We start from the raw sequence: 16,009 nt of genomic DNA, 5'->3' as shown, positions 1-16,009 counted from the left end.
CCCATTAAATTGTAACCCGGCCATTGGGTTGGGGTTTTGTCATTCGATCTAAGCCCGTTTTGTTTGTTTACTCGGGTTTAATTTAATACGCGGTTTAATGGCTTTGCTTTTGATTTATTTGGCACACTTTTGCGAGTGGCGTGCGATATAAAAGCGTAGACAAGCCAATATTTCTCTATGGGCACACACTGCGTATGAGCAATGCGCAATGTGCTAACATTTGGCAATTTGTTATGCGCTGCAGCAGCATGCTTGTAATTAGTTGGTAAATTAAGGAATTTTTGTTTAAATGTTTGCAATAAATTCTCCGATTTGGGTTCTCAAAACTGGTTATGCCCATTTCCTGACTTAAACCTTGGCCGGGTGGAGTGCAGTGCATTCGCGGTTCCATACAGCCTTACGCCTTCGAAACACATTCTCACACCCGACTTATTTATTGTATCTGCGGTGTGTTGCCCACGCCGGCCAGAAACATATAAATTACAAATATTTATTTGCTCTCCGGCGCTTACAAAGTGTGTGCGTGTTTATTTGGACAGCTCGAGATGAAATCCCCGCGGCGAGGAGTGGGAATGGGAACAGGCTCTGCACCTGGCACACCTTCGGAAATACGAAATCCGAGCCTCAATCACAAGACAATTAAGAGCCGTTTCGTTTCAGAAATTTAAATTCGGGGCAATGATTTAAAAAACGCTGTAAATTAACCGAATTTACTCGACTGCCCGCCACTTCAAAGGAAGGCGGCTCTTCTGCGAAACTTGTGGGTGGTGGGCGGCACAGAACAGATGGCCCATTCGCACCGGCAAGGTGTGGATGTGGATTGCGCCTAAATGGCCTAGCAACTCGCAGGAATGCGAGTGGAACGCAGGGCAGCGGAAGAGCAGCCATTTCTCTTGTTTATTTTTTATGTGGTTCGCTCAGGTTGCAAATTAAAAAGCGCTATTGGGTTAAATAATCGCCGAGCTGAGTCTAAACAAACGCGATTGGCATCAGGTATGCCATAAATTCCAAAAAAAGCCCAGAACTTTTCCCCGCACTATCAGCACAAAGTGCTTATTTCGCTGGCGTTAACGATCTTGTCTTATCCGCCGAACGTCTGAAACTGAGCAGGGCCAAAACGACGTCCTTGTCTTTGGAGTCCGTCGGTGTCAATGACACGGCGGCAATGTTGTGTGTGTCTGTTTGCATTGTGGGCTGGCGGCGGCTCATAAATATTTCAAAACTCAAAAATATCACAAAGAGCAGAGGTGCGCACACGGAATACCAGATGCACTGGCAAACGCCTTTGTGTATGCAGCACTTTGGATATACATATCTATACAAGAGATATATTTCTTATATGAGCCGCCTTGGCGGAAATATATTAGCCGGCCGGCTGACCATGTGTTATCCTCTCGCTCTTGCTGGCAGGCAAACAAACAATCAGGGGTAAATAAAATTTAGCCAGTAGTTTGTGTTTGCAAGCAAGGAAATGTGAATAAACTTGAAATGTCAGTGATTCAGTGGCACGAACTCATACTGTTTGCTTTTGTTTGGCGCAGGCTCGGCTGTTCTGTTGTTCTTAAACAATCTTGTTGAGCTTGGCATTGGCAGTGCAGTGTTTTTAATTGTTTCTGATTATGCATTTGAGTAACGAGTCCCAGTCTGACATTTCAATTGAGCCCCTGCCATACCCATAGCCATACTCAAACTCATCCTTGTCGCCAGCGCCGATCGAAATCATCATCATCATCATCAGCATCAGCTTTAGCAGTCATGTAAACATTGTGTTGACGCGGTCGTTAGTTTGATTGGATATCGGAGGGGTCTTCCCCGCCTTGACATCGACAATGCGCTGGCAAATTACAGATGAAGGCGTTTATTTCGAATGGGATGCCTTTTTGATGCGACAGTTGAGTCGATCAGCAATACCAATTGAATGCCAAACGAGCAGTTTGATGAATTGCATTCCCATGGCGCCAGTGGAGTGACCACTGGGGGACAACCAGCCCGTATTTCATGAGGACCAGCCCCATCTAAGCCCCTGGCCAAGAGATTCACGTGACGTGCATAGCGAACGGACTGGAGCACATCCATTAATCGACCCACGTCCTCCCTGCTTGACTCATTAGGCAGGGCAGTTTAATTCATCAAGTCAATAAATAGCCATAAATCTATTTTTACACGTTCGCGGTTATGATGAGTGAAATATTTGGGGTAATTAAACGAAAATAGTCAGACGTTTATGTGATTTTTCTGCCAGAAGTTACTCACAGGTAAGTGGCCAAGGTCTGACTCATTGACCAGGCACACTCGCCTGAAAAAGCCATTGAAAATAGCAATGGCAAGCATGCTCGTATAGAACGAACATGAACCGCCGAGGAATTATGGATTGGAAAATTCACTTCGGCAATTAAGACTTGCGGCGGGCAAAAGAAAACATGCCCGCAGGTGAGATTCATTAATTTTATATGCTCGCCTAGCCGAGAATTATGGTGGCCTGGTGGGGATTCGTTCAAAGTAAAATTTCGAGAGCCAACTGGGAGCCAAGAGAAATGGATTGGAATGCCCATTCCCATTCCGCATATTCGCTTTCGAAAGCAAACAAATTGGAATGGGTTCTGGAATTTTATATTATTCTATTGGAATTTGGAAGACCACCATTCCCCCAGTCTGTCTGTCACTCAAATGCGTTCCGTTTTGTGAAACCAAGTGGGGGCGCCTTCGTCATTGTCATTATCACTGTCGTTGCCACTGCCGCAGTCACAGTCACAGTCACTTGGCATTAAGAGAATTTAAAAAAGAAGACCTGGAGCGGGATCCCACTGCACTTCGGCGATGTGGAATGGCGCCACATCAATCATCGGATTAAAAAGATCTAAGGAATTGAGAATATCAATCTTATTCTCGTTTTGAAGGAAAGGATACCGCTTAGTAGCCGTATCGATTTCGTCGATGCTCAATGGCTCGCATTCCTCCTGACCAAGCATGTCTGTGGGAATCTTGCAAGACATCGAGTCGCGCCAAGAATTCAAAGCCAAGGAACTTCCACGGAAACAGGCATCAGCAGTTCGAGTTTGCATTAAATTCGGTTCCGGCGAAGCCGAGTACTCAATGGGACCCTTTTTGCCCAGAGAACAGCAGATGTGAAATCCGAAGAACATGTGCTCCGTCCGGCGACTTGCATTCCGCGAGCTATGCGGAAAAGCTTTGCAAAACCTTCGAGCTCCATTCGCATTTATTCTAATTATTGTCATTTTTTGTTTTACTTTATGTGCAGTGTTAATTTCAGAGCCCTGGCTGAAAGTGTATCTGTATGTCTTTCTGTGTCTGGGCGAGTTTGTCTGGTTGTCTGTCAATTAACCTCAACGCTTTGCGTTGATACTGTAAGTTATGGTTTTTTAATCGCTGAAAATTTGCATGAGCATATGCTGGGCTCGTGCTCGTATTTCAGTCGGTTTTGTCCGTCAGTCCGTCAGTCAGCCAACTTCGCCCCATAAGCAGGCCCTCCAGTTAAGTCAATGCCCATGACTCGGAGTGCATGCCAACGGCGAAGTTTGAGTTTAGGTAGAAGTCACAATTGCACAGTGAGAAAAAATTCCTCAGAAACAAGTAAGCCATTACATTTTGTGTATATAAATATCACATTGCAATATAGATTAATGTAATAGAAAATGTTATCTTATAATAATGATATTAACCACTAAACATTTTAATTATTAAATTATAAATTTTCTTTAATGTGTAAACTTATGTTAATAAAAATTTTCGACAGCATTTAAAAACTTTGGTTCAACTTGTTTTCTCTGTCTTCTTATTAAACGAAGAAGAGGGTGAAAATGTAAATTGCTATGTTAATATGTTTTAATAAATAAAATAAATAAAATAATTAAGTGAGTGTATTATGGGTATCTCTACATCATTTCAAAATAATATTTTCCATTGTAAAGCAAGTAAATATTTGAATAAAAATATCGTTTTGTTTTGTTGGTGAATTTGTAAACCTATAGCTATATGGAACAGGCATTGTTACATTTGTTTTCTCTGTGTGCCTTTGTCAATTCATTCAGATCTCGGAGGCAGTTCTTCTGCATTTCATAAATTATTCATTGCGAATCCTCGTTGTAGCGTCCCATGCGAAATTGCTTGCGAGGCGCGCGGACATTTTGTATCTGCCAGATACGTCAGGAGCGTCGACATTTGACGGCTGGCTGACGTTTGAGGCGCGTCACTGACCCCCGACTGCATTTGGGAATTTGATTTTGGCGGCGATTCCCGTTTCACTTGTTCCCCAAAAGCCCGGCAACGGGACATATGAATATGAATCAGCCAGAGCCGAGCATTTTACCCGCATAAGCAGTTCTACGTGTGAGTACGTCTGCATGTCTGAGCATATCAAAATTTGGCCGGGTCACTGCACTTTTCAAAACGCGACATTATTTATGGTTCCGAATCGAGATTGGGTGTTGGAAATTTGGAGCATGGAGCACGGGGAATGGGAACGGAATGGGGGAAACCCCTGTTCCGCGCTCGTTTTCCCATATCTGAGTTCCAATTAAACAAGCAATTAATAGGCGCTCTAATCACATTTGCCACAGTTCATTTGCTCCGCTTTTGATCCCCTGCCTGATCTTGGTTTTTTTTTGGCGATACACTCAAGTTCGAGTTCGAGTTCAACGAAGTGCGCTATTTGCATATTTGTTGTTATTGCCCACTATGGTTGCTGCTGTACAGCTGATGTTGCTGCTGTGGCGGCAATGTTGCTGCTGCCGTTGGTGTTGCCGTTGCCACCAGCTTGACCGGCATCATTAATCTTAATGATGCGAAAGTTGCGACTGATTAATTTGTTCGATAATTAAAATTGATGGCCCTGCCAAAAGGGGAGGATCTCATTTAAATCGATCTTACAATAAACGGAAGCAAAGGAAGCGCAATCGAAAAGCGTGCGTCGCACCAAAAACAATATTAATAAAAAAAAGGCCTTCCAAATCGAGGGGCAAGGCAAAGAAATAAACAACAAGACTGAAAAACACGAACGGGTCAAGTAAAGCAAGTAATCAGACAAATGTTATATTAATGTTTAACGAGAGTTATGGGAATATCAGCGTGTTCTGTTGTCGTGCAACTTCCGACACGTTTCTTTCTCCGGCTTTGTTGACGGCTTTTGTTTTGCATTTGCATTTGCGTAGTTGTCAGCAAACAGAGTGGCAACAACAACACTTAGATGTGTCTATTAACGCTTTTGCAGTACGACTTTTCCATCGGACTGTCTATTGTGATGGCCATGTGGGCTGGGATCGCCTAAAAGTGCTTCCTAATCGCATACCAATGCACTATGCTAATGCAGAATTGGATGATTTTAACACCCGCCACTTAGCTCGGATTCCATAATAACATTTTTTGTTATTTATTTACGGCTCAGCGATGCTTGCTAAAAATTAACGCCTTGGCTCGGTTTGTTTTCCTTTTTTTTTTTTTTTGTGTCATCCAAAACATTTATTTATTTGTCGCCGGCTGTTCTCCTAATTCCAAAAGCACAAAAAATTGTCACACGAAGAGGAAGAAAATTCTTGATACACTCGCACATGGATCTAGATTCTAGAATCTAGATGTGTAAGTCAAACCGAAGATGTCTAGTCGCAGCTAATAAATCCAACAGAAACGGAAAATATTTCCCCAGACAGGCACTCAGATCGGCCCACATGTGCCACAGTTATTATTTTAGTGTTGTCTGCTATTTATTTTTATTTTACATATTTAATACATATTTTATTGGCATTGTTGTTGCCGCTACTCTTTTTTCTTGTGCTTTATTTATTGTCAAATTGCTGGTGTATTTATATAATTTTTTGTTTATGTCTTGTATATATCACATTTTTTTATTGAATTTTTTTGAGCATTCAGCTGCTGCTTTCGCTTCGTTTCTTTTGCTTTTGCTTTTGCTTTTGTTGGTAGGTTAATTAAGCAGTTTTATTGTTTCCTCGTTGTTGTTTTCTGCCTGTATTATATCATAGTTTTTATGGCCGTTCTCGAGCCGACAAACGTTCAATTCGCTGCACACAAGACTTAATTTCAAAAAAATACATAGATCAAAATTCTGACACGCTTCTGTCTATTGGCAGAAATACACACAACAGAAGAGGAACAAAAAAGAAAGTACACAGCATGGTAAAATAAACATAAAAAATAAATGGGAAATTAAAAAAAACTGACTGAGCTATTTTTAGACCCGGCATCGGCGTCCTCGATCGCTCTTGTTTCCATGCATTTCTTTTTTTTTTTTGCTTTTTTTCGGCGGGCAGTTTCTATTGGAAATTTTATTTTCCCATAAATCTAACCTCAAAGCTTCTCGCACTCATCATTTGTCTAAATTTTTTTTAGCACATTTTTTGCGTTTTTTGTTTATTTTTCCAACAGTTTCTTTACGCACATTTTTCTTCTATTTTGTTTGCTTACGCGGACGCTTGAAAAAGTTAACAAATTAATTTTGCTCTTTTTCTTTTTGCTTGCCCACATCCTACAGAGCCAGCAATTCGCTTGGTATAACTATTTTTAGTAAAGGGCATGTTTACTTAATTTTCGATTTTTATTGTGTTTCAATTTCATTTTATTTTAGCAGTGGCGCTGAAATCTGTGAATGTTTGGCATAAACATTGCTTCAATTTCAATTCGATTCTATTCGCCCTGTAAAATATCTATTAAAAATAGATTTCTTATGCCCGTCGGAATTAAGTACAAAATATTTATCAAATGCTTTACTCTCAAGAATTTAAACATCAATTAAAGTAGGCCCTAGCAGTAGGCAATTTATATTGTTTTGCTTTTCATCATGAGAAGAAGATTAGTTAAGAGTTATGGGGTTTAAAAATTGATATATTTTTTTCTCCGATGAAAGATATTTTAGATATCTAAGACATATCTTTTGTTTCGAAATGACGTACTTTAAATCGTAAGCACGTTCTTTAAACTTTTCGAGATAAATACTTTAAAAATACTCAAAATATTGTAGTTCGAAATTTCGAATTTTCTGTTGCGGTAGGTCTTTTGTTAAAACTTCCATAAGCATTTATATTTAGTGCAAGAGAGATCAGAAAATAAGCCAAAAATATATTCACCTATGAGTCAACAGCTCGGAAACGACAATTCTTCGCACTTTGATTTTTCTATTCACTCGAACTATTCACAATTTCCATAGTTCAATATAAGAAATTTTTAAAAATTCGTTTGTCTTCGCTGAGAATTAAATTAATCTTCCCACATTAATCTTATGCAATTTAATTTAACTGTGTATGAAAATATTTTTGCACTTCCGCTGCACTATAAGATCTCTTATTATTTGAATTTAAGTTATCCCACTCGAATTATAATATTTATAATTTTCGCAAAGTTCTCGGCATATAGAAAATTTCGCGATCGTTTGGCGTTTGCAGCGGCTGTGCAGATCCTGTGCGAAATTCGAAAATAGACTGACGGAACGATTTCAGAAACCGTTTGCATTTTCCCGCTCTGCTTTAGTTTTCAGCGAGCGTTTGGCCTGTGTAAACAATCCAACGATGAAGCTGTGCGTAACCATATGATTAAGAGAGCAGGTAAGACGAAATGTGAGGCACCGCCGGGGGATTTTTTATCCAAGCCAAGGTGTAGCTAATACCTATACGAAAACTCTTTAGAAGAGCTTTCCCTCTCCCAGAAATCCAGAGGCTCACGCACCCACCTCTAGTCGAAAAGTTCAATCTCTCGAAAATAATTTTAGAATACCATCTATACACACAGGCATTCTCAAATATGCTTTCTATCTGCTATTCGACTTATTTTCTAGCAGGCCGCCGCACTGTGCCAACGACTAATAATATCGCAGTGCGCGATTGCGACCATCTGCAGCGACTTTTGACAATCTGATAAATGCGATGCAAATAGCGAAAATATCTCTCAAGAGGAGGAAGAATCCCAGCTATTCTGGCGCCCTGTGGCCGTCGCTCTGCACTTGACCTTAGCGCCGCCGGAAAAGTTTATTGTTTCAATTGGCAGTTGGCGGTTGTCGGTGTTCCCAAACTAAAATGCAAGTCTGGGCTCTGGGAGGTATGTAGAATGCTAAGAATAATGGATCTGGAGCCTGCCGGGGTGTGGCTTTGTGCTTCGTTAGCTTGGCACTGCCACCAACGCCCTATTCGTGCGAATTTATGACCAAATAAAATCGGAACGCCCCTGACAAATTCTGGGACTTTTCTGAAAATTGACGTCGTCTGTCTTCTCGGCCGATGGCTGTTCCGCTTTTTGGCTCTAATTGCCAAATGTCTATGACATACGAAAGACGCTCGTGCCTCGCCCGCACTCTGTGACATAAGGCTATAATTCTGAGATCCAACCGACTCCCAGTGGGGTAACAGGCACCATTTCTGAGAGCTAATGCTACAAGCGAAATTCAAAAATAAAAAAAAATATTAGTGTTAATAACCTGCTAAAATAATATAATAAAATAATTTTAATAATACCATTTATACACACTAAACTTGTTAGAAACAAATGTATTGGTATTTGTATCAGGATTGGTTGATTTGATCTACATTTTTGACCACTGTTACCCCACTGTGCGACATGTGGGAGCGTTGATCTCGGCGAATATTTTCAGACCACTGACTTGGTGGTGGTCTTCCAGGAAGTATGCAATTTATTATGCAAACGGCTTTTCTAGCTTCCATTGGCCTGCGTTATTTGCACTCAAATTAACTCTAATTTATGGCATTGTCCCTGAATCGGTGACATTAATTCGATATAAAAGCTATATACATATATATACAAAATATAGATGTTTGGATTTAATGATAATCAAACTTGCTCAACCAGCAATAATTTCGCTAATTTGTTTTTTTTTTTTTTTTAATTTTCTTGTCTTATTGCACCTCGAAAGATATGGGTTTGTTTTGGTCGATGATCTGAGTGCGGAGATCCTAGTTCACTAAATGGCAAACGCTCCAATAAAAAAGCTCTTAGCTTTGCCTTTGATTGTTTTGATGTTCTAATTAGCAGCATATCAAATCATAATAGGGCACTAAAAGTGTTTTTTATTGTTGCAACTACTTGCAGAATTTGAAAACAAGGCAATAACTCTATGCTGCGCGATTAGAGAGCATAAGTTCGCTAGCAACTTCGGCCACGAGAACAGTATAAGTATTTAGACATTGTGGCAGGCAGTTTTATGGCCTGCCAATTGAGGTCGCAACTTGGCCACCATAAAAAATAATTGAGAGTCGGACTATTTACGACAACACTGGTCCACTGTGTATATAAATGGCTGCTGCTGCTGGTGGATTTACAATTTAAATTCTCTTGAGGGGGAAGAACCCTAAAGTTTTTCGCCTACCTTAATGAGCGCCACGAAAGCAGTTGGTGGAGGTGCTTTCTGCTGCTTTTCTGGGTGAATATTCCCGCTGGAAGCCAGCATTTTGCGATACATCGTCTCTAATTGATTGCACCTATTTTTCACTGTTCACTGCCTTTTCCGTATGAGTCCTTTCTCTGCTCTCTGTGCCCACCGATTTAGCACTGAAATGTCGCGCAGACGCAACGCCAACATGCAATCACAATGCCACGATCTCGGCAGAATTGCAACGACAACAGCAACACCAAAAAAAGAAACGAACTCGCGGTCTCGGGTTCACTAAACTGAGGCTGCATCGGCTGCGCCTGCGCAATTTGTAAGGCGTTTAAGCGGCCAAGCCTCGCCACAAATTAGGAGGTCCTTGCTCTGCGGCAAACATGTAGTATAGTCAATGGTGTTGCGATCGGTGGATTGCTGGATCGAGTCTGTATCCGCGTAGGAGGAGCAGGCAAATATGATCGGCTCTGCGTCACGCAAGCGACTGAAAGATCACTTGTGTTGGTGGCAGGCGGATGGCGCAGATGCTGGTTTTTGCTTCGGCCACAGCTGCTCCACCAAGAACAACAAGAGCAGCAAAAGCAGCAAAAGCAGCATCAGCAGCAGCAGCAGTAACAACAGTAACAGCAACATCACAGCAGCAACAGCAACAGCAACAGCAACGGCAACAGCAACACAATGTACAAGACAAGGAAGGGCGCTGTCGCTGTCATCTGCAGTATCCGATTTGTGGATGGTATATACATTGTATATTTATAATACCCTAATGAATTATTACAGTTTAATGAAAAATGGGCTGAAATAATTACGGGTTCGTGGCGTTTGATTGAAGAAGTTTTGTGTCTGTGGCTGAAAACAACAGCACTCGCCGATCTTAATTACAACAACTGTACAAACACTAATGAGAACACTGGATGGATTTAACAATTCGCGGGCTCAGCATGGCATATCCATATACAATACTTAGGCCTGGTGTTTGCATACCCCACATAGGTCGAGCACATGCCGATTGGACGAAGTATCTTGGGACATGGGATATGGAATATGGAATATGGAATATTGAAAATGGCATATGCAAATGCCAAAAGCAATCATAAAATTAAGTGGGGCCCTGGAGAGTTAACATTAACAACATACATGACATTCCGGCCTTTGTCGATACACATCAGATGGGCATGGGACTAAGAATGAGAATGAGAATGGCAAGAAGGTATTTAAGACCCTTTTTCTGGCTGCCCTGAAGGGCCTGTTTGGGTACTTATTAACGCTTCATTAAATCTCCGTTTGCGCCCACAAAGCAAATGCGAACCGACAGCCATGAAGTTTGGCAGCCAAGAAGGTTAAAAAGCCGGAGTGGGGAAACTGGTTTTACCAAGAAGCCAGCGATAAGGCGGATTCCTTGGGAGAGCTGGCCCCCGATAAGATCCAAGTTAATTGAGACTGGCAAGTGACCTGGCCAGAACTTTGAACCGGAACTGTCAGGCCCAAAGACCAAATGATTAGGAATTTTTGACCATATTGTATTAACCAGCGAAAGGATCGGATAAGACCAGCTAATTGCTAATTGCCAAATTATTTAAACTGCCAAAATGCTAATTGTTGATAACCAGTAAGGCCAATCTGTGGCCGAACTAATTAAGCCGAGATAATCGAGCGAGCATTTAAGCGATTAGATGGCAGGGCAAAAGCAAATATTCTGGTTTCTATAGGGTATCTGCAAGTGGGCGCTTACTTATCTCACGAATTCGAGCTGCTGCGAAAAGCCGCTGATGATTACCAGTGAGACACTTCTCATACGCAACTGATTGCGGTCCGAAAAGAAATCAACAAAATATAAACCATAAAAATTAATAAATTTTTCGTATTATTTTATTACGCACGAGAAACAAAAAGCCCACAACAAAGACAATGAATTGAACCGAAAACCAAACAAAAAAATGGGTAAGAGACAAAACTGCGCCAAGTTCATGGTGATGGCAATTGGCAGTTGGCAGTTGTCCGTTGTCAGTTGTCCGTTGTCCGTTGCCAGTTGGCCATTGAAAGCCGCGCTTGGGGCTTTCGGCTTTCGGCTTTCAGCTTTCGGCTTTGGCTTTTGGGCCTGGTTGGGTTGGGTTTTGATCTGTGGGCTTTGGGTTGCTGCGACTGTTCAATCCATCAAAAGAGATTATATTCATTAACTAGGCGAGCGGTCGGCAACGAGACGCTGATGGCCTCTGTACTGCTGGAATTTCTTAATTTTCTTGACAGTTCTCATCAAAATGTGTTGAAATTGCTATTATTATTTGTATCTGCGGCTGCTGGGTGAGCAAGGGGTTTTACAAGAATCATCTAACAGCTCCACTGGGGCGCATGACGAGACGAAATTCTCGGTTTCCAATAGACGCGATCTGTGGACTCCATTAAAAGGCCGTTTTTATTTCTGACAATTAGACGCCATCAAAATTAATGTCCGCTCTGAATTTGGCAGCATCTGTTCGAGTAGTCAACGCCTAACGCACTTGACATTCAAATAAAGAAAGTTTGGTCATCCGATAACGAGTGGCCTTGGGCGCCACCCAGCCGATCTTATATGTAAGATCCCAGATCCACCAGATTTAAATACAGATTCCTGCAGCTGTCGGATGTGCTCAGGCAATTAGTTGGGTTTCACTTTGACATGTTTACAAGATCCGAACGCTATTGGCCCAGTCTAGAGTCCGATAATTATGGGCAGCAGATGGTTTGCCTCACAGACTTGGGGGATGCGTAAAAAACGATCGACCCTAAGAGATTGGTAAACACAATTGCCTAAAGGGCCGCGCCATTATGCTTTTCTACAGCCCGACCTCGGCGACAAATGAGGAAATGATTTTTGGAGCTATACGAAAACGTATTATTAATGGGGGGACCAAACTTAAGTTTGATTGCTCGCAACATTGGCGAGGCAATTATTGCTTTAATTTTAATTGCACGGTGCTTAGCCCAGAAAAGGAGCGACCGCTCGAGCTCATCATGCAAATTTGGCAAATGGAACCACTTCGGCTTTTATCTGTCTATCGATTCGTCTGCGGATCACTACCTATTTGGTAGCTTGCCCCGCAAGTGGGCTAACCAGTGCAGTCGAAGGCTTTGTTTCGTTGTGACCCGATGGGGGAAAATGGCAGATGGAAGGTGGAAGGTGAGGCAAATAAGGCATTTTATAGACGCGATTTAATATTTTTGAATATTAATAATTATGCCGTTTGGCATGGCGGGCACAAGTGTATTCTATTTGGTAAGCCAGCGATATCCGCTCGAGGTTGATGTACTTGAAAAGCGGTGAGTGTACACACGAACGCTCTTGTTGAGCAAACAGACCCACATACTCGAACTTAGTCACAGACGCTGTTTTCTTAGTGGGTAGTGCCGTAGTTTCAAAAGTAACTAGTTGGCTCCTCCACCTTCAGCGTCGTGGCCACTCTTGATCAGAAGGTGTGCCATACCCCAGTACTGTGTACCATGTACTATGTGCACAGCTCTCGACGACGCACATCTGCTCAGAGACCGGATTTTAAAGACCCATCGATCCATCGATCGTATAGTTCGATCAATCGATCGATCGATTCGCAAAGCCATGGACTGCGAAATCAATGGGTCGTACTATCCATACAAATGTGTTTCACTGACAGACATTCGTTTATCGATTTGCATTGTCTCTGCCGTTTAACGGCGTTCGTTAACCGCGCGTATTTATGACCCCCAATTTCAGCTAACAGCAAACAGCTACCACGTTCTTATTCTAATTTTTCTAATTTGGCATAGGACTGCCATCAATCTACTTAGCATGGCCAGTGGCCATCGATCGAATGCCGATTCGATTGTCACGCTCGGCATGACAAATTGAACAAGAGTTCATTTGCGGGTGGATATGTTTTGTCAAGCCCGCCAGTCTTTTCGCTTGGGCCCCAAACTAGTTTCGCGATTCTCTGGTGCCCTGGGCCAGCGACCAAATCTGACCCAATTTCCTTGACACATGCCTGGCAGGTTTACAAACAAAAACTGTTACGGTTAACAATAATTAATTCTGTTTCTGCGAGCTCCGGCGGGGCGTTGGCAGTTCTCATTATTCGGCCCGGCCGCTGTCTCTTTTTTCCCTATTGCCGATTTCATTAGGCCATAATTGAGTTTAGTTGTCAGTTTGTCAGTTTGTCAGTGAGCCCATAAACACGGACAAGCGCCCTGGGGCCAAAAGCCGGGCAAGCCACCTCGACACCACCGCTGGAGACCCGGGTTTTGGCGCTAAAGAGCACCACCAGCTTGCGGCCACGTTCATTGAGATCTGCGGATGGCGGATTGCGAATTGTGAATTGTGAATCGAGAACCCATGGAGCCATGGAGTTCCCACGCCTCGAATTGTTCACGCACGCCTCAATATTGGGAAACAAAAAAGTGCTTCGTACTCCACCTCGACTGTTAGATACCTGGCACTTTAGACAGGTGATAAATGTTTTGCATCAAGATGCATTACTTGATTGCATAATATAGGTTGCATAATTGTAAGGGCAAATATATATATTATTTCATCGTATTGAGAGAAAATTAATTCTTATTTTTTTAACCATTAGTGCTTTATGACAATTAAGTTTAAAGTGTTTAAGTTATTCTAAAATGTGCCTTCCTAGAGATACAATAAAAATAAGTACATATATTTCTGATGCTTATTAGTCTAAGTTTCCCTAGATCGAAGCAATTATACATATATGCATTATATTTTGACACCTTCATAAATCCTTAATACACTTTAATTTAATTTTTCACTAACCAGTACCGAAGATAGCCATCGATCCGTACAGCTGCAATCTATGACAGCCCCGGACTTTCGGCTTCTAGATTATATATATTATTGATATTGCTGGGGCTGTGGATATTGATGCAAATTGGTTTGGCGGCCAACAGGCTCTAAATAATGAATTCCATAATGTTTATGAAGACCAGATGCGTTTGGCCAGTGGGTGGTGGGCTGGTGACTGCAGGCAGATAGCCAAACAGCCAAATAGCCAGACAGGCAACGGCCCACAGGCAATATAACATAATCATAACTATAATCATAATAAACACATCCGATCGACGGCCAGCACGTGTGTGGGGCTCTGTTTGGGTTGATTTCTTGCTTTGGTAATGACCCAAATTTCCGAGCAGTGAGCTAAATACGCCTAATGGTCGTTTAATTATTGTATGACAGACAGCGACAGCCGTCGCCGCACAAGCAGCAGCATAAATACAACTAATTGTACAATAACAAGGCGGGGAGCGGGTAATTGTATTTGTATTGGCCCAAGCGACTAATTCGCTGGCGAACACAATCGTAATTACACACTAAACGTTGTCTCCTCCACCATTGGCAGCGCCACCTAGTGGCCATCATCGTCTCTGGCATTTGACAAATTCACGCCTGCTGCCGACAGCAAAAAAAAAAAAAGAAAAAAAATGGTTAAAGTTGTTGCCACCGAAAACAGTAATTTGTTTATATTGTACAGCAATTGACACGCCTGCTTTGCCGAAATTTGTGGCAATTGTCTGGAGTGCTAAAATTAATAAGGGTGCTTATGCTCTTTAGTTTATTTTTACGTTTTGCCACCTTTGACGCGCTATCTTTACGGCTAAGGCTAAGTTTTGCCCATGGAAATGGAAGCAAACGCCGAGCAACTGTTTGCGTTTGAGTGTACGTAATGCATGATATATTATGGCAGGGAGTTTATTTTAATCTAAATTTGATTTCCATTTACACACGCCTCTGTATTAATTGCCAAAGGCTATTTGGCAGCTGGAATCCGAGCATCACTGTGCTCATGTTCCTGCTTGCGTAAAAAGAATTTCGTTTTTCGTTTATACACTCAAAAAACTTGCTTAATTTTACGAAAAATTCGTAAAAATGGCCTTAAAAATGAGGCTCTCGTATACTACCATTATTCCTTAATTTAGGAATTGTTCCTAAAATTAAGGAATTGTTTTTTCTGAGTGTATATTATATGCATTTTATATAAAAACGAAATGGGCAATATAGCCCCGGCACACAGACACATGTACGTGTTAAAAATATATTTGTTTCAACATATGGGTAAGTGCAGTTGCGTAAATAATAAATAGAACGGGCCAAGTTCACTCAGTACATGTTAAATTTGTAGATGTTGAAAACGGAGGTCCAATCAATAATTAATCAAGCGTTGTTCTCGGGAATCTAAACAGCCCAATATATTTCCAAAGAGGTTAAGGAATATTAATTTCCAGCTTCAATATGCTTATCAGCTCGTGAGAGCTGCCAAAAATAGAAATAATAATTTTTATTAATTTGTGTTTAATGTTATAAAAAGAAAAAAAAGCGTGTTTGTCTACCCGAGCAGCTGAGCTGAACGCCAACGTGCAGCAAGTCAGGCAAAGTAAAACAGATAAGCGAGCTGAACTTGTTGCTATCAGCATTAATTAGCAAAACCTCGTACATCGTTTGCAGATCACATCGATCGCACGCACACAAATTAAGTTTAAGTACACAGCAAAGAAAAAACGGAATACAAAGCACTTTATCACTCATCCAAATATTTTATGCACAATGTGAAACCAATATCGCATACTAACTTAAAGACTGTCATAACATAATTTGGCTGTAAACCTGTTTTTTTTCATAGTGTGATATTCTTG

General features: G+C 41.6%; 1 protein-coding gene across 4 annotated transcripts in view; it reads right to left on the bottom strand.

Moving 5' to 3' along the window:
- The window catches only part of LOC128266251 (A disintegrin and metalloproteinase with thrombospondin motifs 20), a 36,706-nt gene that overhangs the window by 13,643 nt on the left and 7,054 nt on the right, over positions 1-16,009 (bottom strand). The window contains exon 1 of one of the 4 annotated variants that reach the window (XM_053002640.1): positions 9,341-9,942. The exons of 2 other annotated variants lie outside the window; for them this stretch is intronic. In XM_053002640.1, the coding sequence (XP_052858600.1) occupies positions 9,341-9,433 (93 nt within the window). In that variant the 5' untranslated portion in view covers positions 9,434-9,942. Of the gene's footprint in view, positions 1-7,094; positions 7,234-9,340; positions 9,943-16,009 lie in introns of those variants that run through there. One more of the 4 variants, XM_053002641.1, reaches the window with a different exon arrangement.

The sequence above is a fragment of the Drosophila gunungcola genome, chromosome 3R, assembly GCF_025200985.1.
Source record: "Drosophila gunungcola strain Sukarami chromosome 3R, Dgunungcola_SK_2, whole genome shotgun sequence".
Taxonomy (NCBI): Eukaryota; Metazoa; Arthropoda; class Insecta; order Diptera; family Drosophilidae; genus Drosophila; species Drosophila gunungcola.
This window is presented reverse-complemented; position numbering and strand designations above follow the sequence as displayed.